The 23,263-nt window shown below is 34.6% G+C and overlaps 1 protein-coding gene across 1 annotated transcript in view; it reads left to right on the top strand.

The window, feature by feature from the left end:
* Nucleotides 1–3,788: 3,788 nt before the first annotated feature.
* The window catches only part of ARAP2 (ArfGAP with RhoGAP domain, ankyrin repeat and PH domain 2), a 117,360-nt gene continuing 97,885 nt past the window's right edge, over nt 3,789–23,263 (top strand). The window contains exons 1-6 of the mRNA XM_018068149.2: nt 3,789–4,687; nt 10,115–10,185; nt 11,067–11,146; nt 16,981–17,063; nt 17,858–18,214; nt 21,312–21,381. Of these exons, the coding sequence (XP_017923638.2) occupies nt 3,822–4,687; nt 10,115–10,185; nt 11,067–11,146; nt 16,981–17,063; nt 17,858–18,214; nt 21,312–21,381 (1,527 nt within the window). The 5' untranslated portion in view covers nt 3,789–3,821. The remainder of the gene's footprint in view (nt 4,688–10,114; nt 10,186–11,066; nt 11,147–16,980; nt 17,064–17,857; nt 18,215–21,311; nt 21,382–23,263) is intronic.

Here is a 23,263-nt window from a genome sequence, read left to right as displayed (position 1 = left end):
GAGAATGCATGTATTCATATAAATGTGCATATGTCATATATATGCACTCCATATCTAGTGCTTTACAAACATTCTTTAGGATTTATTATTATTTTGCAATTAAAACTAAGGAGGAGATTAAATTATTTTTAAAATTTATATTAATCACATAGAAATGATTAGTGTATTGAATAAATACGGTGGTTCTTGAGTTCTGCTTTTCTGTATACTTCTTTAGTTCAAGCCTTTAGTAAGAATAAAACACTGTAAGAAACAGTTCAGAATTCATCTACTAGCCTACAATATATTCACTAGGATGTATAGATTTGTTTAGCTGTTTGTTACTTTAATCTCTGTGTGAGTAGTCAAACCAAATCAGTTGTCAGTATACCCTTTGCTCAGACCCACAAAATAATATGTGACTGTGAACTTACTGGTATTTAACCAGCTGTATAGCCAGGCCAGATCTATAGTGTGTCTTTATTATAGATGCATTGGCAACTTCTGCCATAGACTACTACAGAAACAGAAAGTGGCTTGGGCTTCATCTTCTAGCAGTGTTAGAATTCTGTGGTCAAAATGTCTTCTCAGGAGGCAGTTCCTTCCTCAGACTGTTACATGTTTTGCTCATAAAATACACTGTAAAAAGTAATCATTCTTGCAGATTTGGAAACAAAGTTTGTTCTGTGCTGCATAATCTTTTGCATTGTTAGGTGGTTTATACAGAGATGGGTTAGAATCCAGATAGCTGATAATACATGGCTATTTGAGGTCCTGAAGCAGCAACAGTGGAGGTGTTCCCGAATGAGGTGTAGGCAAAACTATTGCATGTGGTAAAAACTGTATTAAATACTGAAGAGAGTGTGTGGGTATAAATATATATGTTTACATAAAAGACATATATTTATTTATAAACATATAGCTAAAGCTACTTTCCTAAGTGTATTTTTTGTTACTGCAAAAGGTGGAGGGATTGAACAAATTATGCTGTCTGAAAATAAACACTAACACCTTAGGGAAAAAATAGCCAAATGCTACCATGAAACCCAGAACTGCCAAGGAAGGTGGAAATGGCTGAGATAACCAGCTGCAGCTGCAACTTTGAAACTCTTAGACTGATATGCTAACACTGTAGGGGTTTTATATATTTGGATATATATGGGTTGTTTTTGTTTGTTTCTTTGTTTCTTTGTTTTAATTAGTGGGTACATGCAGAATATACCATCTAAGGAGTCTTTCTGCTGTGTCTTTTGCAATTGGATATGTCTGTCTCATATTGGCCTCATAAGCCACCAGCGTGCCTGTAACAAATGTGGATAGAGCCTTCCCAAATCTTCGTTCGCGAAGCCTAGCCATGATGATGACATGAAGGACTATTTTCTGACCCTAAAAGTGCCTATCTCATACTTTTTTCCCACTTAGTAACTTCTGTACTAATTATTGTTTCATTCTGTACTCAGAATTTCAGAATATATATTCAACTTCTTAAGACACTAGGTATTTACATTTGTATTTTCCAGGGTTTAGAGATGGATGGAGGCCATACTGTTGAATTATGTCCTTTATGGCTATGAAAAATTTGAGGAAATGCTGATGTCTGAAATTTTTAAAGGAATGATGAGAGTTTAGATAAACATGCAGGTTGGGAAAGGACAAAGGTAAATCTGAAAATGGGTTGTTAATCAGTTTAGCTCAATACAAGGCTTTTTGAATTTAAATGACTTTGGAATCTTTTAGTGAGGGTTAACTCCATAATAAACTTAATCTCTCTTGAGCAGTTGATATCTGATTGATCTATAGAGCTCTCTCTCTAAACAGATTTAATTGTACCAATTTAATATTAAGATAATAAGTCACTTCTCAGACTTGTAGTTAGTGATAAAAGCTGATAAAAATATTACCACACAAATGAAGTTAAAGAGACCAGTAAGAATCCAATAACTTCTTTTAAATAACGGAACACTTATAGTAAGTGTGCTGTGTTGATTTCAGAAAAATGTAGGTTTGTTCATCTCCTTCTTATTATTCTGTCACATACATATGTATATGGTGTAAGTATGAAGAGTTTAGTCTTTTCCTTGGTTTCGATTACCACTTTTTGAAAAAGTGTGGGGGTAATAAAGATATTTATGAAATTTTGCAAGAAAAGACTGAGGTAGTTGAGGTAGTTGATTGAGGTAGTTATTTAACAATTTATTTAATAATCATAGTAAAGTGCAATCACCAATAGCAGTGATAACTGTTGTGCTTCATTCAGTACATTATTTTAAATTTATATTTACTTGTATGTGGCTTTAGGGAATAAGGAGGGGTGTAAATATTTATTTACAACTGCATTTCTGAATAACAGCTTATATATTCAAAAGACATTGGAGGAATATCACAGGAAGAGTTTTTATCCTTTATTGAGGAATTTATTGAGGAATTGATACAGTAAAAACTTAGGCAACTTTTTAAGCTTCAATTCTAGGTCATTAGTAGTGTGCTTTTTGTCAGGAAATACTTTGAAGAATGAGCTATCAATGCCATGGATAAATTCTGGGCATAAGAGTTTTTCTCCTTCTAATTGCTACTTAAGTCTTAACACTGTTCTACTGAAGCACTTCTTTCTTTTCCGGGCTGCTTAAGGCTAGTACCTGCATGCCAGGACAGCTGCTACAGTCAGCAGATTTCCCTAAAGCCAAAATACTCTTTATACAGAGAGGTGAAAAAACCTGTTGACTGCTGCTGATATTAAACCTTCTTTGAAGAGATATGATTTCAGGCTGTCTCAAACACCTTCAGAACAGTAGCGTCTGGATTTTGTGAGTCTGAATTTAGATATGGCCCTGAAAGAAAAAATAACTCAAATAGATGAAATCTGGAAAGTATAAGACCTGAGTTGAAAAATACTAAGGAAAAACTGTCATGGGCATTTGAGATAACAAATGTCTCTCATGTGGAGGCCAGAACTTTCTTATAGAGTCATGCCTCTTCTACTCTTTGTGCCAAGGGAAAACTGCTTCCTTGACAGAGTTGAGAAGCTTGTAGTTACCTGTTTCCAGTTTTCTGGCATGACTGTTTGAAGGACCTGATCTATTGTTGTAAACCATTTTATTGATTATAGTACTTGTTCAGTTGGATTCTCAGTTGAAGAGGGCTTCAATGCACAGTTCACATAGAATGCTCTAGCCGGTCATTTTTCCTTTGTTCCACTGAAAGTCTGTTCCTTTGTTAAAAGGAGTCTAAGGTTCAGAAGATAAGGGAGTAGAAGCTCTATTTTGTAGTAATTGGTGCTAGCATGGAAACAAGAAAGCTTTAGGTTCCAGTTCTGGTCTTAGATAACTTTTTCTCTCCCTGATGTCCAAATACTGTGTAATAAGAGTGTGTGTGTAGATAAGCAGTTCATCTCTTAACTGTTCATCTTAATGTTTAACTGTGTAGGTTTTAAGGAATGTATGTTTTAAGTCTGTGTTACTTGTGCTGCATTAAGACTGATTTTGCTATTCTCTTTATATAGGCTAAGATAAAAGGATGGAAAGTGTATGCTGTTTTGTTGGAATTTTTGTATACAAATAATTTTAAAATATTACTGTAAAAAAGACGGGGGGGCTTTCAGATTTTTATTCAAGATAATTGTGAAGCTCAGGTGAGAATTTTTTTTAATTGCATTTTCCATATGTTTGCAGTGTTTAAAAAAAAAAAGTTTGAACTGAAGAAACTTGAAGAGGTGTCTTGAAGAAACTGATATTCTCTGCTGGCTGGCTGTCATCAAATTTAAGAGAGCTTTCTTGCTGGTGAACATGCGCACATCCTGACACTATTTGTACATGACTGTTTAGGGCAATATTCGATATGAAGTCATGTCATCCACAAGCAATGACACTGATATTGAAGAATTTTTGGTCAATATTAACCTTGGACAGTATATTCCTAACTTTAAAGAATATGGCTATAACATTGTGACAGACTGCGTGGGAATAAATAACAGTGTGCTTCAGCAAATGGGAGTGTTGCCTACAGGGCATCGCAGAAGGATTCTTAAGCAATTAGACAGCAGTCTTTCAGAAATTCAAGGAAATTCTCTTTTCTGTGAAAATCTGAAATTCAAAGACTTGAAAGGTTTAGAAGAGAAGCAATATTCGTCCTCGGATCAGGAGTCTCCAGTAAGCAATTCAGGTGTAGACGGGACTGGCTTGATACCTGCAACACTGTCAGAACGACTTGTTAATAAAGCTTATATTAAAAAGGAAAAGTTTGACCTTGCGGAGCAAAATTTAATGGAGGCAAATGATGATAGCTTTCCAAGTCTGGATTTTTCTCATTTATACCAGAATTCAGACAGCATACTTAAAGCTGTCAGTCAAACTGGAAGTATTAAAATGAATTCTCAGCCAGATGCATCACGGAAAGAAACTGCTGCATACCAAGCTGATGAGGACTTGACTGGCTGTTTGGTATTTCGTGATCCTCCTTCATTTGCTCATTCATGTGAGACAAAACACAAGGAAAACCAGCATCTGAGATTTGCAGATGAGAGTGATTTATCTGATAGTAAGCCAGATTCTCCATTCTATAAGTTTAAAGGAGAAATGATAGACAATGACTTATATGATTCCTGTACACTAAACTGCACGAAAGTATTTCCAAGAGCAAGCCGGTCTTTTATCTTAAGGCATCGACCTGTACCAGAAATTCCTGAATCAAGTAAAGTTCAAGCTTCATCAAGGTAATTACTGTTTATTACTAATGAGGAATCGCAATCCTTGTAGAAATTACAGTTTGGGATTTCTTACAGGGTTTTTTTTATTTTTTTTTTTTGGTGGATTTTTTTAAAATGTGCTGTAAATACACTGGATTTGGTATGAATGTTGCCAAATTAATTGAAGGATGATTAAGCTTCAAGGCAATTAAAAGTAAAAATGAGAGCGTAAAGGGGAATTTTAGAACAGTATGTCCTTATAAACTCCTCAAATATCTCCATGTCAACATGTTATCAAAGAAAGGGATCTTTATTGCTTTATATATAACTATTGTTAAAAACAACTGTATAAAACATAAGCACTTTCTTCAGGATGGCTCTTAGGATAATTTCTAAACTGATTGTCATTTAATTGTTAACTTTGGAGAATGAATGCAACCATTTTCTTATATTAAGTGTTGGCCTTTGCTGCTGTTCTCCTAACAACAAAACCTTAGCTTTTAGTGATATTTGTACTATAAAAATATTTCTGAAGCATGCCAGCAGGGGGGAAAAGCAATGGAAAAAGTAGAAAAAAGAGGATGGATGTGGAAGATTTTCAGAGTTTATGGAATCTTTGAAGTTTGAGTTTCTTTTGAAATATTCAAATGGTATGACTGTGTATTTTTCTTCCTTCAAAATGGTTGAGTTCATAACTCGAATCCACAAATTACTGAACAGTACTTATTATCTTGAATAAGCGTTAGTTTTTGTAGAAAAAATATGGTGGAATGTAGAGGAAAATATCTGATGTTAGAACTTAATTTCAGACATATCTTAATAAAGTAATATTGTTTGAATGTTAAAAGCCACTGAATATGCAGTCGATCACAATATTACAGTCTGTAAGTACAGAATATCTCCCCACAGATTAATTTTTAATATTTTTGGATCTATTAACAAAAGTTATTACTCATCATGTTTAATAATCATCATTAAACAGAAGAAAAATGTGCAAAAAAAGACTTCTGGTGAAAGGCGTATGCAAAGATTTGTTGGTGTAGTCATATCCAAATCATTAGATTGCATTTTTTTTAGTTAATGTTTTAGGCACTAGCTATGCCTGGAAGGGGCATGTCTGAGAATGTTTTGTATTTATCTTGGCTTTTTCATCTGCATATCTCAGCAGTTAGAAACACCGAGTTTATACATGCTCTAAATGCAGGGGTTTCCCAGCATTTATAAGTTTTTTTTAGGTTACTGAAAAAAGTCAAAATTAAATGTTGTAATACAATTCTTTAAGCAGGTGGAGAGGGAAAGATTCTTAAAAAATGTTTAATCAGTGTCTTACTGAAACTTAAGTATACGTCTCTTTTGGTGAGGAGTAGATTTATGTTAACTTTTGTGGAGTGATTATCCCTATTTCATTTAATGAAATTATTCATGCTGAGACAAAATGGGATTCTCAACCTTAAAGGCAATAATAATAACTGGCTACTAAATGAGTATTCTTAATATCTTTTGAGAAACAATCATCCAGTAGAGAGAATTTGTAATCTTCCCACTATTGAAGTAAATCCTCCAAATCCCAGTCTGTTAGTGATTGATGTGACTGGGTCACTAAATTCATTATCCACCATTTTGATTTGTGAGGTCCAGATTATTTTTTTTGTCTTTATGCTCCAATAAAGAAAAGGAATATGGGAATGCTGAAGGACCAGTCTGTCTGAGGAAGATCAAGGCTAAACAAGAACTTCACAGCAGAACTTAAACTTCGCAGAAACATTCTTGATAACCTTGCTGGCAACCTTTTTTTAGAGGCAGAGAACTAATACAGACCTTTAAAATAGCAGCTTGCAAACATCTTTAACCTCAGGATTAAAGATCGTGCCTGTTTTTCAGAATTTCGTAGACAAAGATTCTCAGCTGACCTTATTGACAGATGCTGATTTTGTCCTTATTACATTGAATGAAGGCTATTCCATAGAGGCAGAGAAAGCATTTTCTTCTGGTTGTTCATGGATATTAGTTATTAATTTTTAGTTTTTAAGTTATTTTTAGTTATTAAGCTGAAGCAGATTTATAACATGGTAGACCTGGTTTTTATATAGAATGCTACAAAGATAAAATTTCTGACTGATGAACTCTGTATTCTTTTAGATTTTTTTCCTATCTCCCAACTTTGTTACTTGTGCTGTTTAGTATTGGGATTGCTCTGATTCTTTTTTAAGATAAATAAGAACAAGTAGAACAAAAGTAATTATGGATAACGTGCTATGTTTAGGGGAAAATATAAATAAGTAAAATAGATAATGGTGGTTGGCCTGAGGAGGCATCATTCATTTTCTACAGTTGGCAGATCCTGTGGTTGAGACTTCTTGCTTGGTACTGATATTCTTTAGACTCCATTTCTTAACATGCAAGTGGTCAAGATTGCTAATGAGGTGTCCAAGCTGGTGCTGCTGTGTATCTCTACTGTGTTCTGTCATAAAAAAAAAAAAAAAATTTAGAAGAGAGAAGCTGCTCCTTCTCTATTCTCATGGTCAAGCATCACCATTAATTTGCTTCTGCAAGCAAGCAGTCTATGAACCCCAAAACTTTAACACAGCGTGCTAGAGCAATTTTGATGTGTTTGCATTATGGGAGGTTAGGTCTTGAGATGGATAGAAAAGAAAACATGTCTTGAATGAGTTGGAAAAGAAAAGCTTCTTTCATTTAAAACACTAAGCAGATGAATACCAGTAAAGACTTTGAAGCACTGACTGCTTTTTTTCGCTGACTTTATTTACAAGATGACAAGAGTATATTGAATAAACCAGCTCAGTGTGACATTTTAGCTTTCCAACCTCTTGGCCTTTAGCAAGACCAGTCACTGCCTCATCACACCCTTTCATCCTGTTTGTGCGTAAGAAGGGGTGGTAGAGAAGTGTGTGTAACCTGAGCCACATCCGGTACCTGTTAATATATGAAAATTGTGAGCATTAGTCTCCACAGTTGTAACTAAGTGATAATTGAATAATAATTGAAATTATTATTATATCATTGAAAAATTGGCACACTTTGTGATTGGCACTCTTAAACTGCTCGCACTAATCTTCCATTAAAGAGCAAAATAAAGAATATCATCAATCTTCTTTGATTGAGGTATTCAGTTTCTGAATTGAGAAAATTTAAGAGAAGAGTTATTAAATTTTTGAAATGGTTGAGGAAAGTCAGAGATTGGTATTCATATAAGGTATTTTTTTTAATGTTTTTTTGCTCATGAAGTCTTCAGTATTTTTCTGTCTTTTAATCTAGGTATTCCATTTGTACAATAACTAGCTAGCTATTCTATTGAGCATTGATAGATTATTATCATTTTATAGCTTGCACTGTAGAGTTTTTGTTATGGCATAATCTTTCAAGCAGTTATTCGAAGTAAACTAGTTTCATTTCTTTTATACCTTGAGATAGTTTTTACTTAACATAAGTTAGAAATTTGCTTTCCGGAAATGACAGGTTTTATTTTTGATTGCTGGAAAAAAAAAATACTATAGTTAGTTTATTAACAGGGTTTTTGCCATGCATACATACATGTAGGTACATGATCAAGAAAGAATACACTAATCCTGAAAAGTATATAGATTTTTAAAAAATGGTGCTTTTGGGTTTCTTTTTAAAGGTGATTTTGTTATTTTTCATTTCCTGTTGAATTTATCCATCCACCCTGAAACTAAGAAAATGACTCACTGTTTTACATAAGGCAGAAAACCATAATTTTAATAGCTCTACAAGTCAAAGCTGTTTATCTGTAACTCTTAATTTAGTTTAATGCTGCTAATACTCTTTAAAAAAACAACCTAACAAATGATCTGTGTTGAAATAAGTTAGGTTAGGTTTTTTGTAAGCATACCGAGTTCTTTAAAATTAGGTTAGTACAAACTCAGGAGGTTAGTTTGCTAGTGGAGCTTCAAAATATGTAACCTCATCAATTTTAGTAAAATGTATGAAGAAACACAGACTTTTAAAGTATTTGCTGTGTAATTTTTATTTTTTTGTAATTATAACTCAGGAGACAAAACAACTATATAGGAACTAGGCAATGATACACTGTAGCTGGCCAAAGTCATTCTGTGTTTTCTAAAACCAGGATTTTACAAAATATCACTAAGGAACTTAATTTATATAACCTGGATAACAACTGAAATGTCAAGTAAGGTGTGGCTTCTATCTTGAATCCAATCTAATGAATTCTTTGAGGCAGATTTAGGCATGGACTAAAAATTAAGTTCATGAATGTCTGCCTTCTGTTACAAAGAAACATCATCTTTTAGTAGGGAGTAATTCTACTTGGACTTCAAGGGACAGTAGTTTTAAAGTTTTAAATGTAGCTAATATTAAAATAATAAAATTTCTCAATAGTTTAAATGGGGAAAAAACAGTTAGGAAATGGGTATTTTTAGTAAAACACTTATCTTTTTTTTGAATGATGGAGGACCTACAAACTGATAGACAAAATTTGTAAGGTTCTTGTATGGCATTTATCAACCACATAATATTCTGTAAGAATATGTGAGAACTTTTACCATTTTAAGCAGAGAAAATGAAATTAAGATGGAAAATTACTAATTATGTTAATAGGGAGATTCAGAGCTTGACTGAAAAGAGCTCTAATACAGACTGCTAGAGTAGTAAAGGGGGGATAGAAATGTACTAATTCACACATATTTGTTCCTGTGTTCTGATTATAAAGCTGCTGTCTTAGCCTGAAACCCTAATAATTAAATGCCACTATACATGAAACTACTGAAGTACTTGGGGGCCGGCACAACACCAACAATGAAATAACTTTTCTGTCGTGTATGGGGATACATTCTTACCCTTCTACAAAATGTGCAGGAGTAATCACAGGCAATGTCATTTACATCTTGACATTTACATTTACATCTTGACATTGACATTTACATTTACAGGCAATGCAATGTCATTTACATCTTGGTTTTAAAACTTTGTGGGAAAATAATTCACCTTAGGAAATCAAAACTTTTCAGCAATTTTTTTTCCAGTGGTTGAGAGCATATTTTGTCTGGATTCCCATGCCCAGGGTCACACTGAGTTTAATGTTAAATTAGATTTTCAGAGTATGTCCTTCTATAAATACAGTTGTTGGTAATCAATGGGAAGGAGAAGAGTAGGTAAAGGATTGGGGGAAAAGTGTAGGATCTTTATTCTTCCCAGCAATCTAATTGTATAATAAGAACAATTCAGAACAAAACAGAACCCCAAACTCAGGATGTGTACTAGGATCAAAGAAGCATTCAGTGTTGTAAAGGGAGGAAAACAAATTGTTGTGTGACTTTTAAATTAAATTTTCCCAAGTCTTAAAATCTATTATTTCTGTATTTGTACATAATTTTAATCATTTAACTGCATGAAGTGGTTAATTTCTGGGACATTTCACTTAATGTTTTCATTTTGTGCTCTGTTTTGTTTAAGTTCCCTTCAGAGAAGAAGAAATATGGACCTTGTAAATATTTCTTGCACTGGGAGGCAACTTCCACAAAACGGTGAGTATTGGACAGTAATATTTACACCTTGAATATTAAGGAAGAAGTAACCTTGGACCAGAAGCTGTTTAAAATGAGTATTGACTTGCATATTTTAAAAAATATTGGGCATCTCAAAGGTATGGAAGAAGTGATTTATGTGATAGCAGGGCATTTAACCACTTCTGCATTTTTGCTTAGTTTTTAATTATGAACAAATAAAATAAAAATTATAAAATCCTGACTTTAAACCTTCTTTATTTTGTTATATTTTTTTAGATTGGTGGTTTGAGTTTCTAAGATTAGATCCAGATTTTTTAAGCAGAGTTAGCTTTTTTTTGAAAGATATTAGTAACCTATTCGTGAATAGTGCTGCTTTATTTTTTTGTTAATGCTCATACCTCCAGGAAATTAATTGTAATAAATACTTTACTGAAAAGTTTATGAGTCTTCCACAGTCAGTTGCAAACTTCTTTCATGTTTGAGAGATACATCTTGTTTGAGGTTATGTATATTGAGTTCAAGCAAATACTTGATGACAAAATGAAGATTGTGCACAAAAACTTTATTTTTGGTGTGCGGTTTTTTAAGTCAGAATAAATTACACTTTGGAGCTATTGGTCCTTAGAAAACTAAAGGTTTTTTAACTTGATGCAGGGTAGAAAAGAAGAAAATGTCTGTATGCAAGTTATATTCAAATTACATAGTAATAGTGGTAGTGTCTGTGGTGAAAATGTGTCTGAAGTTTAGTTAGAAATGAGAAATTGTTTCTTGTTCTTCAGAATTTTTTCTGTGAAGAACAGAGAAATCACAAGCTGAAAATATATCCCTTGTTGATTTTATTATTACTTTAGTAGACTATTGCACTATATGACTGTATTCATTTATTTTTTTGCTTTAAGAAACTTGCATAGAAGAAAAGCCAACCATCATCTCTCCATATGGGGAAACCTTTATTTGTGACAACCCTAAAGATACTAAAGTAAGTTAAGAAGCCTGAATATAAATGCTCTATCTTCACTTTAATCTTCATGTTAGATATCCTATATTGCCCTTAATTCTTTTTTATTTTTTGGCTTTTTTAGTTTCCAGTACTACTTCTGTCTTTTTAGGTACCTACAAGGGTTTATAATGTAAATAGTTGAGGTCTAATGACTTTTCGTAATCTTGAGATACAGATTGTACTGTTCAATAGTAATAGGAAGCTGTGGTGTGTGTGTTGGTTGAGGTTTTTTTATTTTCTTTTTAAACCAACATAGGGTAGATAACAGACTTGCCTTCCCCACCCTATGTCCAGAGCTGCCATATTTGAGCAAGTACAGTGGTATATTGAAATACTTTTTTTTCTGTAATTGAAGTCAAGGAGTGAATAACCATTAGAATTTATTAGTGAGGGTAAAAGTGACTTCTCCATCTGGTAATTGCAGATCAAGACTGGGCATCTTTACACAAACTTGTGTGTATCCTGTGAAAGCAGCTTGCACAGTAGCTTAGCTGATCTAATGGTCACTTTTGGCCATAATGTTTTTCAATTCCTGTATATGAAAATTTTCAGGACTTCTGATATTTTTTTGTGCATCTTCTAAACTTGCTGTATACCCAGAAAGTCACTTTTGTTTTAGAATTCTCTGAAGTGAACACTTTTGTTGGGGTCAGTAATTGATGATGTGAGTGCCACAGATGGCATATGGACAGACTTCAGAATCATGTGGAGATCTGGGAGGTAAATTAGCTTTGTGAGGTGTCTGCCAAATGCCATGAATTTCCAGCTCCTGCTTCTATCTCAGCAGGATGCAGACCAGAAATTGTTGATTCTGCGATTGCTTATACTTCTTCCAGCCAATCTCAAACCACAGAGTTAAAGAAAACTCTGTGTCCTAGTCTTCACTCTAATGTTTTACTTTTTAAAATATTGTAAACTACTGACTAAAATAAAAGCTATTCAAATGGATGCCTAGGGTTTTTTTTTTCTCCAATTTTAACTTTTTAGGAATTGGTCAATAAAAATAAATTTCATCTTCTAGTGGGAGTGGTTTTATAAGCATAAAAGTGAACTCTGTTTTTGGTAGGTACTTTTGGAAATATACTGTCCTTTTTCTTGTTGTTGACTTCTTAAGGAGGTACACATAAATTCATGCCTTTTTTTCCCTCTTGTTTTTGTCGTGCTGGTTTAAAAGTTAACCAGCAGGGGAAATGAACTCAACTCAAAAGAGAGATTATAAGTCAGAATAATAATTTATTAAAATAGTACAATAAGTACAATTATACAGACAAACAATTGGTCTTAACCCACAAAACCCAAATGTATAACCCAGCACCCTGGGGCATGAACAAAGTGGTGTTCCTTGGGCCCCCCTCCCCGAGTCCAAAGTAAAGGGAGAGGGGGGAAAAACCTGCTGGTGGGAGAGCTGTTGCAGTCTGGTCAGAAGTGGTGATTGCAGTCCAGTTTGATGGTGGTGGTCCCAGTCTGGTTGAGGGCGATGAGCTGCAGTCTTCCTCTGGATCCCACGAGTGGTAGAAAAGTTCTGAAACTCCAGGTTTATATATTCTCCAGTTCGGGCAGGAATGGTCAATCCTTCCCTCAGAGCGGGGAATTCCATAAAAGGGTATGAGGACAGGAACATCCCCCCCACAGGCAGGCCCCCCCCCCGACAACAGTTTCTGGGAAATGGCATGGAGGGCCATAGAATACACAGTTTTGGGCTATACCCATCCAGTGATGAATCGGTCCCAGCTGTTCTAACTAGGGCAGTCGTACACAGAAGTGATTTTTTAGTGTTCATTTTCTTTCCTTGCGTGCAATGTCTTGTCTGTGCCAGTTATTGGTGTCTGTGCCAGTTATTGGTGTCTGTGCCGATGTCTTTAAAAATTCAAAATTTAACTTCTTTGTAATTAGTTCAATGGCATAAGCTGATTTTCTAGAAAAAGTTTCCTAGCTCTCTTGTTACTTCTTAGCATTATTCTGTACATTTAATTGAAATGGTTGGTTATGAAAAAGGATACCCAGAAAGATTGTCAACATTCTTTCTTATCTTATAAAGGCAGCAAGTACAAAAATACCATGCTGTTAAACTGGATTAACTGCCTGAAATTAATCACTATTTCTGCTGGTTCTAGTATCACGATTACTGCAGTGTGATCTGAAGATTTGGGTTTCAATATCACTTTCATGTATGTGAACAGTTTCTTAAGTTTGATGTTTATCACAGGCCTGTTGGAAATTTCATAGCTAAATTTAGCTCCGTTAGAACTTTTTTGCAAACAAAGGTCATAAAGGAGAACCGGAAAAGAAACATCCTGACATACATTTCACTTTCATATTTTTTTCAACAGGTATCAAGGAACAAATCAGAATATTTAGATAACACTGTAAAATATTGGACATTTTAGAGCTTGTAGCTGCTGCTTCATGCTAAGTCACATGAGCATGTAATTTGTTTATGTGGAAGAAAAGGTAGCAAGTTGTTATACTGACTGACTGAAATTTGTTTTAAGGGCTTGTAAGTTGGCCATTACCATTCTTCCTGTTTCATTGGTATAAAGAAAAGGCTTCTGTAGGCTTTTATGAAAGGAATGCCTGTAGAAACAGGTAATGAGTCACTACAGATTGGAAGTAAGTGAGTATGAGAGAACAGAGGACTGAAGGTTATAAAGAAAATATGCCTTTGATTTGGTTCAGGAAGAAAGACAAGTAGAAGGAGAAATCTCTGAAGGGCAACCTGAAGAAGGAACTGGGATTTTTCTATTGATTTAAAAATAAGACAAAAATCCAAATGTTTTAAGGCTGTTTTATTTTTGTGTCCAACTAAAAGAGTCAAGTATGTTAGAATTCCTTTGGAGGAAAACTGAATTCTAATGAATTCAGGCCTCTAAAGTGAAATATTGGCTTTATTTCTTGCTGTAGATAGATTAAATTCAACATGCATATTGAGTTCAGTAAATTGTGTGAGTTCCTAAGCGTTGTGATGCTGTGGAAGTCTGGCCAGATTGCAAATCTTACTACTTTAACATAAGAAGCCTTAATATTTTAAAAGGAGACATTTATCTTTATGGACCTGTTATAAAATTGTACTGCCAAATCATGATTCAAGAATCAACCTGAGAACTGTGTGACATCAGCTTTAATGGAACGCTAAGGTAGTATCTCTTAAGGAAGATGCCTCTGTCCTGAATGGCATTGAGTCTCATTTACTGTAGGCTCAAGTTTGATACCCTTCATGCAGTCTATTTTTTAGCATTCAGGGTTCCTGTCTTGCTGTTCAAATCAGCAAGACTCCCTGTTAGAAAAAGCTAAATGTATCTGAATTACTTCCTGATCTAAAGTAGAGGGTTTTTATACAGACCTTTGAGTAGGCAGTTCCATCTGTCTGGGATCCAGAAGCCAGATTTCTTCCTTAAGGGTGAGTGCCTTCCTATGCATAAGAACAATACATATTTAGAGACAGTTTCTGTGTAATGTATATACCTATCTTTTAAGAAATACTTCTCTCTACAAAGGTGTCTGCAGGAGAAAATGCTGCTGGTAACTACCTTTGTATAATACCTCAGAGATCTGTAGGAGGTGGGAGATGGGGATTTTGTCTCATCTTGAGTCTGAGCATCTTGAAGGGTATTTCTGTAAATAGCACATTGGAAATCCTTGGGTATGTCTGTGGGCATATAGAACTCCCTTTACCCACAACCTGTTTTCATTTGTGGACTTCTGCATTTTAAAATCTACTGGTAATAGAAATGCATTTATTGGTTATTGCTTGGAAGTTATCTGGCTCCCTGAATTCACCTGACCAGGTGCTGAAGACTGGGGAGGGAGCACAAGCAGTCCATCAAACTGTTGTAATGGTTCATGACAGGGAGGAAGAGGTACTACCACGTAGCTTCAGTGGGTGTGGTTTGGGAATGCATACTAATAAGGAAACAAAGATAAAGGATACTGACCATTTTACTCTGAAGATGTTTCATTCATGGGTTGTGATACTAGCCTCTTGACTGTTGTGTAGAAGTGGGACACTTCCATTTCCCCTCCTTTGGTGAGATTCTAGACAATTCAAGTAATTGATAAGCAGTGGACAGGTTGCTTTTTGGTTTTCTATTTAATTTGTTTGTAAGGTGTGTGGATGCTTTTTGGCTTTGTGTTCTTTAGATTTGTGTTGTATTTTTGTGTTTTTTTTGTTTACTGGTTTGTTTGTCTAGCCCTTGATGCTGCAACATAGTACTGTGATGTGTGGGTGTCTGGGTTTTGGTGGATTTTTATTAGTATAATGGATCTGTCTGGCAGAGGAAGGCAGACAGTTCACCTAGGTTTATCTTAGCATCAGCCTGTGATTTCTACATTTTTGCTACAGTGTACACTTCCTATGATTTGGACTATTTGCTTTTTTTATTCTTGCCTTTCCATGTTACCAAGGTACAGTCCTCAAGTACAAGATTAGGTGCTGCTGCTCAAAAAACAAATGACAATGCTGTGAAAACTTATCCACTTTTTTTCTGACATCGTTCAGCTTCGTTACATACACATCAAAGATCAAATGAGTAAATCAAAATGCTTCCATCAGAAAGCACAAAGATGTTAATTTTAGGTTTTTTTAAAGGAAGAAAGAAGAATACTGAGAAACTTCATAATGTGATTGTCAGATCAAGTTTAGGAGATGTGAAATGAGTGGTGTTAACCTTAACATTTTGTAAACTGCAAGCAATTTGTGATAAAGATTTCTAAACAAAAGTTAATAAATGGCCCTTTTAGGAAGATCTTAGAAAAAAAAAAAGCAAGATATATTCAGCAAGATATTGCTGAGTTTGGTGTTACTTTATGATTTTGAATTTGCCATTATTTTATCCTTAGTATATTAGGAAGGCTGTATGTTTAATTCCAAGAAGTATTGATATGAAAGATAGGCTAGCAGTGGCAAATCATAAATGGTGCTTAACTTACATGTAACAAGTGGCTCTTGATCTTAAAAAACATTCAGTTTTCATAGTTTAACCGCAGCTGGCAACTAGAACACAGCTGCTTGCTCTCTCCCACCCCATTGAAAATAAGAATGGTTTAATAACTGAAGAAAAGTAAAGTATACTACTACTAATGGTGTTAATAAGTATAATGGATAGGAGAGAGAAAGAGAAATGAAAACCAAAACCCACAAGGAATGCATGATACAATTGCTCACCACCTGCTGACTGGTGCCCAGTCCATTCCTGAGCAGTGATCGGCAACTCCGGGCCAACAACCTCCCTCTCCCCACCCTGCCTAGTTTATATACTGAGCATGATCTTCCATGGCAAGGAATATCCCTTTGGCCAGTTTGGCTCAGCTGTCCTGGCCATGCTCCTTCCCAGCTTCTCGTGCATCTCCTTGCTAGCAGAGCGACACTGAAAGGTCCTGGACTTAGAGTAAGCATTACCTGCCAACAACTAAAACATCTGTGTTATCAACATTGTTCTCATACTAAATCCAAAACACAGTACCAGCTACTAGGAAGAAAATCTGTATCCACTGAAACCTGGACATCAGTGGTACCTCGAGAAAAATCAGAGCACTGATGCTTCTACATGCTGGATTTCTTTTTCTGATTTGTTTGTATCAGGTATTTTGGATTATGCTCAAATGTTTTATATGAGTATTATTATTTAAAATGAAAATGTTGAAAATAAAATTTCTTAGAATACTTTTTAAAAAATAAGCTTTCAAATGCATATTTAAAAATATGGGAAAGAGCAGCTTTGCTAGTTAGGCTGTTGTTTGTGTGTGATTTATATCTACAGTAATTTAAACATCACTACTTCCATACAAAAGTTGGTAACAATATATTTCTTTTCTAGGAACTTGGTGGAAATGATTTCCTGGCTTGTGAAAATAAACTGGATCTAGGAATGAATGAAGAATATCCTTCCAAGAATCTATGGTATTAAATAAGTGTTACAGAGAAACTCAAAGTGTAAAGAGGAAAGAGTTATTTACTGATGTCACAAGTAGATCTCTAATTCTGAAGGCACAACCATGACTGTATATTTTTTTTCTCCTATTTGAGCCTTTAACCGCATCCTAGAGGAGGAAAAGTTAGGCTCTGTGGCTGTTCTGAGTCTGTCTAAACCAGGTTTCAGAATACTTTATGAATTTGGAAAGTGTCCTTGTTTTCCCCAGTTGAAACAAGAAAGTCACAAGTTCTGTTTTTGTATGTCTCCCAGCTAACCATGTCTGAGTACTCTCATAATCTATCTCCTCACTGAAAAAAAAAAAAGACAAACACAAAAGTAAAACCCATTCTCCTCTCCTGTCATGAGGCAGTGGCCACTGGTTTGATGAAATGGGAGCTGATGTGCTCCTTAATTATCTAGTCTGCACCAGGCTTTTGTTGAGCTGGGAACTGGAAGAGAGAGGTGATACTGCAAGTCCTCCAAAGTATTCGAATGAGCAAAGCTAGTTTTCTCAGGAAGGAGAATTAATTTTAAATTTTTGTTCAGGCTTCTAAAGGAGTGTTATATTGCTACCATTCCTGTTGAATGGAGAAAGTAGGATTCAGTATGGTCATAGTTATAAGACAGGTTGTGTTTAGCATTTCTGTGGTTATCACAGTGATTATACAAGTTTATACATAATTATAATATGTCTTACCAATATTTGTTCTAATTATTAATTTTATATATTTGTTCATTGTAGTAATACATTTTAGGATTAAAATGTGCTTTTCCTTTCCAGTTACTTTAATAATCCAGAAGAGAAGACAAAGGAATTTGCAAAAAATGAACCCTTGTCTCAGGAAAACCAATCATTGGGACCAGAAGAATCTGAAAGTGAATCTGTATATTCTGTTGTGGAACAACATTCTTTGTCTTTAAAGAAAAGGAAAAACAAAGCCAAAGCACTCTCAGATTCTTGTAGTAAGATACAAAGTAGAGATTCTGATCACTTGGTCAGTAAACAAATGAATTTTTCTCAATTTAGTGGAGATCAGACTTTGATTGGAAATGAATCAATAACACCATATGCTTGTTTTTTTGGACCGTCAGTAAAGAAGGTTAAAGCAGGATGGCTGGATAAATTATCCCCTCAAGGGTAAGTGTTTTCAGTGATTACTGTAGAATTGTGACAATGTATGTTTGCGTGAGAGATGTTAAGTTTGTATTTGGTCACTGCTTAATATTTGTGGTGGGAGGAGAAGAGGAATTGTTTTTGTTGAAAGAGCACTGGACTCTGCTGAATTCAAAAGTTTTTATTAGTGATGTCTATCCTGAAGTTTATTTATGAGTGCACTCAATAAAAATATTTTATTACAAATGTTGGTCACTACTCATGAACTCTAGCGGAAAAATACAGAATGAATTTGTACCATTATTTCTAATCATTGCATTTTTGCTGAGTTGCTGGGTTTTCTCTGGGCTACAAAGTAAGTGAAAACTAACTCCAATTCTGGAATACTGCTTTACTAATTTGACTGTGGATTATAACTTAATAATTAGTGTGACTGAAGATCCTGTTGCTTTCAGAATTGTGTGTATTGTGTGAGCTTTGAGTTTAGAAATGTGTCTGGGGTGAATTGACTCCTAGTTTAGTTTACCGATGTGCCTAAAGTTAGATGGGAGGAATCTGAGCCCAAGTCTTGTTTTAAGATTCAAATAATGAAGAGGAGAGGGGAACACAATAGAAAGTGAATACTCTTTGCCACATGTGGAGGTTAGACAACAGCAACAACAAATCTTATGTTTAATTTCTGTTATGAGTTTTTTCATTGTTTTATTTTAACCAATTTTAATTTCCAGCTATTATTAAATTGATTTTGGCTAAAGAATGCTGCATTATCAAATCTTCCCTTTATAAATACTTGCAAACTCTGATGAAATTCTTCTAACTTCCTCAGTAGTAATTTGAATAGACTAGTCATTTTAAATTGTACTTTTCAGTTCTCCCCATTTGTTCTTATGACTTCTCAATTCCTTTTTCAGTTGAAATTGGCACAATTTTACTATTTTAGTCTGTTTCTGATCTTCACTACTACTCAGCATCTAGAAATTAAAGCTGTTGTACTTGTTAGGGCTGTAATACGTCTACTGTACTTCTATTCAAGCCTTAGTACATCTGTATTCTTTGTTCTAAGAACTGTGACTTTAGCTACACTGAATGGTATTAAACTGGCCTTTCCTTTCCTTGTTTGTGGCTATAATACTTGTCACTGCTTAGCAAGTAGCAGAGCTATTATTTTTTTCAGTTTAGTGAGAAATTTATTGAATTACATTGTTTTAGAATACAATATGGTCTGAATCCACTTGAAGCAGCTCTACTGTATAGCAATTTCCATTTTTTTTCTTGTTCTTTTCTGAGGATTCTAACTTGCCAAGGTTTTTTTAATTTTGGTTTTGCATGGTTACATTGTTGAAGGTGAATAATAAGAAGGAATAAACCTGGTTTAACAAACCTGTTTTACCGTCATGGGATTTCAATGTGCTCAAACCTATTTTCTTTCTTTTTTAAATTGCTTTAAAAGTTTCATTAACATTTATGGATTTTCATTGTTTACTTTTGCTAAAGAATCAAAGAATAATTATACAAAGAGTCAAGACTTTTTCCCCATGTAATAGGCATTTTTAATTTTTTTTTTTGTTTTTCAGAATTGTTAATGTGCTGACTTCTGGGAGAGCTGCAGTTAGTTGTACCTTTTGTTTTGTTTCACTTACAGGAATTTCTTTTGTTTTTTTTAGCAACACTTTTGGCAGTTAGCTTTTCGAGTGATAAAACTATAATTCTTGATTCCAGTTGCCTTGTCTTGCACTGTTTGAAGGAATAGAGTTGTGAACAAACTTTGAAGGCTTTAATAAACTGTTGTGTGAGAATATATTATTTGAAAAACAGTGCGTTAACCCCAAAATTAGTACTGGTTGCTACTGAGTAGAACAGTTGTAGGGTCAGTAGCCTTGATCCAGTGATATTCTTTGGCTACATTTCAAGGTCTTTATCTCAGATGCAGTTCAATGAATGATACATTTTTGTTTCTCTTTCTTACAATACCACTTTTCAAATATCTGAAGAATTAAAAAAAAAAAAAAGAAAAGGAAAAAAACCATAATTTTTTCAAGCTATTGAAGCATCATCATATTTTATTTCAGTTCCCACCAAATGAATCTTTCTGTTCTACACCTCCCATTCTTTTTATAGAGCTCCAGTTTACATATGGCAGTTTGTGTTTCCTCAGGAAAAAGAATATAGACTGTTTCCTTAAATTACTACAAATCATGCAATTAAAGTACAACCTCTCTATTTTAGTTAACTCACTAAAAATTGTAAAACCATTCAGTTTACTCACATTGTATGTGGTACTTAGGTTCACTCTTCACTGCATCATCTTGAAATTTATTGACATTTTAATGGAAAGGCCATTTTACATTGGCCTTTCCAGGTTATGAAAAATGATGATTTATTGTAGTCATATAATACAAGTTAATTAAGCCAGAGCTGCTATTTGATTAAAGTTTTGATAAACTATCACAGTCTACTAATCCTAAAGCAGAGCACTCATTTAGCAGGAAAGGAAATAATGTTGGGAAAAGACATGAGGGGTCTTGTTGCTGCTTAATTAACTTGTTTAATAGATTTTAGAATTGAAACTTTTATAGATGGTAACTAACAGGCTGCCAGTGTTTTTAATGAGCATAATGGACTACTTTGGGCTCATGTAAAAATGCATTTTCTGAGAAAATCCTTATAGAGCGTGAGTTAACTGGATACTGAGATATCAAATGATATCCAGTTGATAACACATGTTGAAATGAAATTTCATGATGTACTTGTTGAGAGATGTGGTGTGACTGCTATTTATTCATTGACCAGGAAAGAGAGTGTTGAGGAGATGTGTTGATGTTTATGATTGGAGATACTGTAGCCTATAAACAGAGATTTCCTTCTCGTAAGCATGACAATGAGATGGTCATTTTAGGTTCTCAGTTTTCATTTTTGGAAAGTATGTAAGCAGAGCTTGTAGTACTTATAGTTTTACTCTATGTTCAGAATAGTTGACTTCCAATAAGAAGTCAGTTCTCATCCTTGTTAACTTCAAGCAAAAGTCAAGTAAACCTTTCTATAATTTGTGCTTGAGACATTCTTAAAAGATGGTGTTAGCTTGTGTTTATAATATTAATTGTGTTAATTTTTTTATTCCCAGCAAACGTGTGTTTCAGAAGCGCTGGGTTAAATTTGATGGAGACAGCATTTCTTATTACAATAATGAAAAGGTAAGTGATGTGTTTTGGTCATGTTTAGAACAAAATGCATCCATGTAATACACGTGTTACTATTAAGAAATTATGAAATAATTACAAATGAATATTCATCTTAAATTAATTTTCAATTGTAAAGTAATAGGGTGAGATATTATTAAATACTTCAAAATGTCCTTGAAATCGTCATGTATTGTTCATCCTTTTGTTTCCTAGAAGGGTTTGTATTTCTCACCTTTTCAGGTAGATTTCAGCTTTTTTTACTTTAGTGAGAGTGTGACACTGCTGCAGCCTGCAAAACAGATCATGCTAAGCACATTTAAGACAACAAGTGTTATTTTGATGGTGGTTGGAAAGTCTCTTTGCAACCCATACACTTGTTGATTCCTTGATTAAAAATGTCTCTTTCCTGTATGTCACGTCATTGAACAAGGTTAGGTTTGAATGGGTCTGTTCGAAATCAGCATAGTACTGTGATGTTTATGGATGCTTTTGCTTCTGTACCTGAGGATTGAATCTTACCAAAATATTCACAGCCTCATGAGTTGCTTTATTTAAAGTAGTTCACTTCTTATATGTGATGCATAAGGGAATTTGTAAATCATGGTTTTCAACAAAGAGTATATTCCTTGTAATTCTCTTGTAATTCCATGTAATAATCTAACACACTACAAAATTCTTCTTTCTTTTGCTCTGTGATTAATGAATTTCTCCTCTTGGAAGTAATGAAGACCTTCTGAAACTCAAAAGTGATAGATGATTGTACAATATGCATGTTTGGGGAAGTTGAGGTTACGTGCATGTGTGTTATTTTAAATGCTGGAAAGCATTTCCTGTTGAATATGCATATTAAATTAGGAAGAAAATGCAGTTTCAGGTAAAAGTTCCCAAACAGTATGCTGGTTGGTGGTAATCAATAAGAGACCTATAGATGCTTTATGATGGGGTAGGGCTGTAAGAACTGAAGTAGGATAAGACTGTTTATTTGTGAAGGGCTGGGAAATTAAGAACAAGCTCAAAAAATTATTTACATTGATCTTTATGCCTACTGATCGGGAACTTGAACAATCTGTTTTCACTTGCTTACCTTGCTTCACTTACAGTCAAAGACATGATTTTGCAGGTGAAGGGAACAATAGAAAAACATTTGGATAGCAGTGACAAAAAATGTTACCTCTTTGTGGTATTGATCCCAAGGCTTCAGAGAAGCAGAAAAACAGAGTTAGTCATTAAGAAAGACTTGAAAAAATACAGCAATGGGATATGCTTAACACTGTCTGCAGCATAATTAGGGAAAGAAATGATAATATACAATTTTAAGTCTTGTATCTGCACTGGGGATTTTTTTTTGAAAGTTACTGAAAATGTTATTTGGAGGGCAATTACTCCAGAATAGTACTTGTTACACATTCATCTGTCATAAGAGATTCCAGAAGTCTTCCCTTCTGCTCAAGGGAACATTTAGTGTGTCCCATGAAGCTACCAACTCTGCATCCTCTATTTGAAAGGTCTCTGTGGTAGGTTAGGCCCTCAGGAGCTTGCGAACACTTGTCTTGAAGCCTCTTTGCCTCACTTTTCCTCAAATCTAAATCTAAACTTCACTCTGGGGATTGAAAGAGATGCTGGTTGATCTGTATGTGTACACTGTTTGACTGGACCTGGGCGTCTGATTTACTAATTTGGTGAATCACATATGCGAAGAACTGTATGTCTGAGAACTCCAAGGCCTGAAGAAAATTCTGGGAATTGAGGATTTGGTGAAACTCAGACTGTCTTGCAAATAGGAGGAAAATATAGTTGACTACCAGTATTTCTTAGTGCACAGTAGGATTGTGTTGAGTGAGCAGTGGTGTCATTGGGGAATGTGAGTTTTTGGTGCAGTGGTCTCTGCTGAATC

This window comes from Manacus vitellinus, unplaced genomic scaffold (assembly GCF_001715985.3).
Source record: "Manacus vitellinus isolate BGI_N305 unplaced genomic scaffold, ASM171598v3 scaffold_0_pilon, whole genome shotgun sequence".
NCBI lineage: Eukaryota > Metazoa > Chordata > Aves > Passeriformes > Pipridae > Manacus > Manacus vitellinus.
Note: the sequence above shows the minus strand (reverse complement) of the source record. Positions and strands in the feature narration are given on the sequence as shown.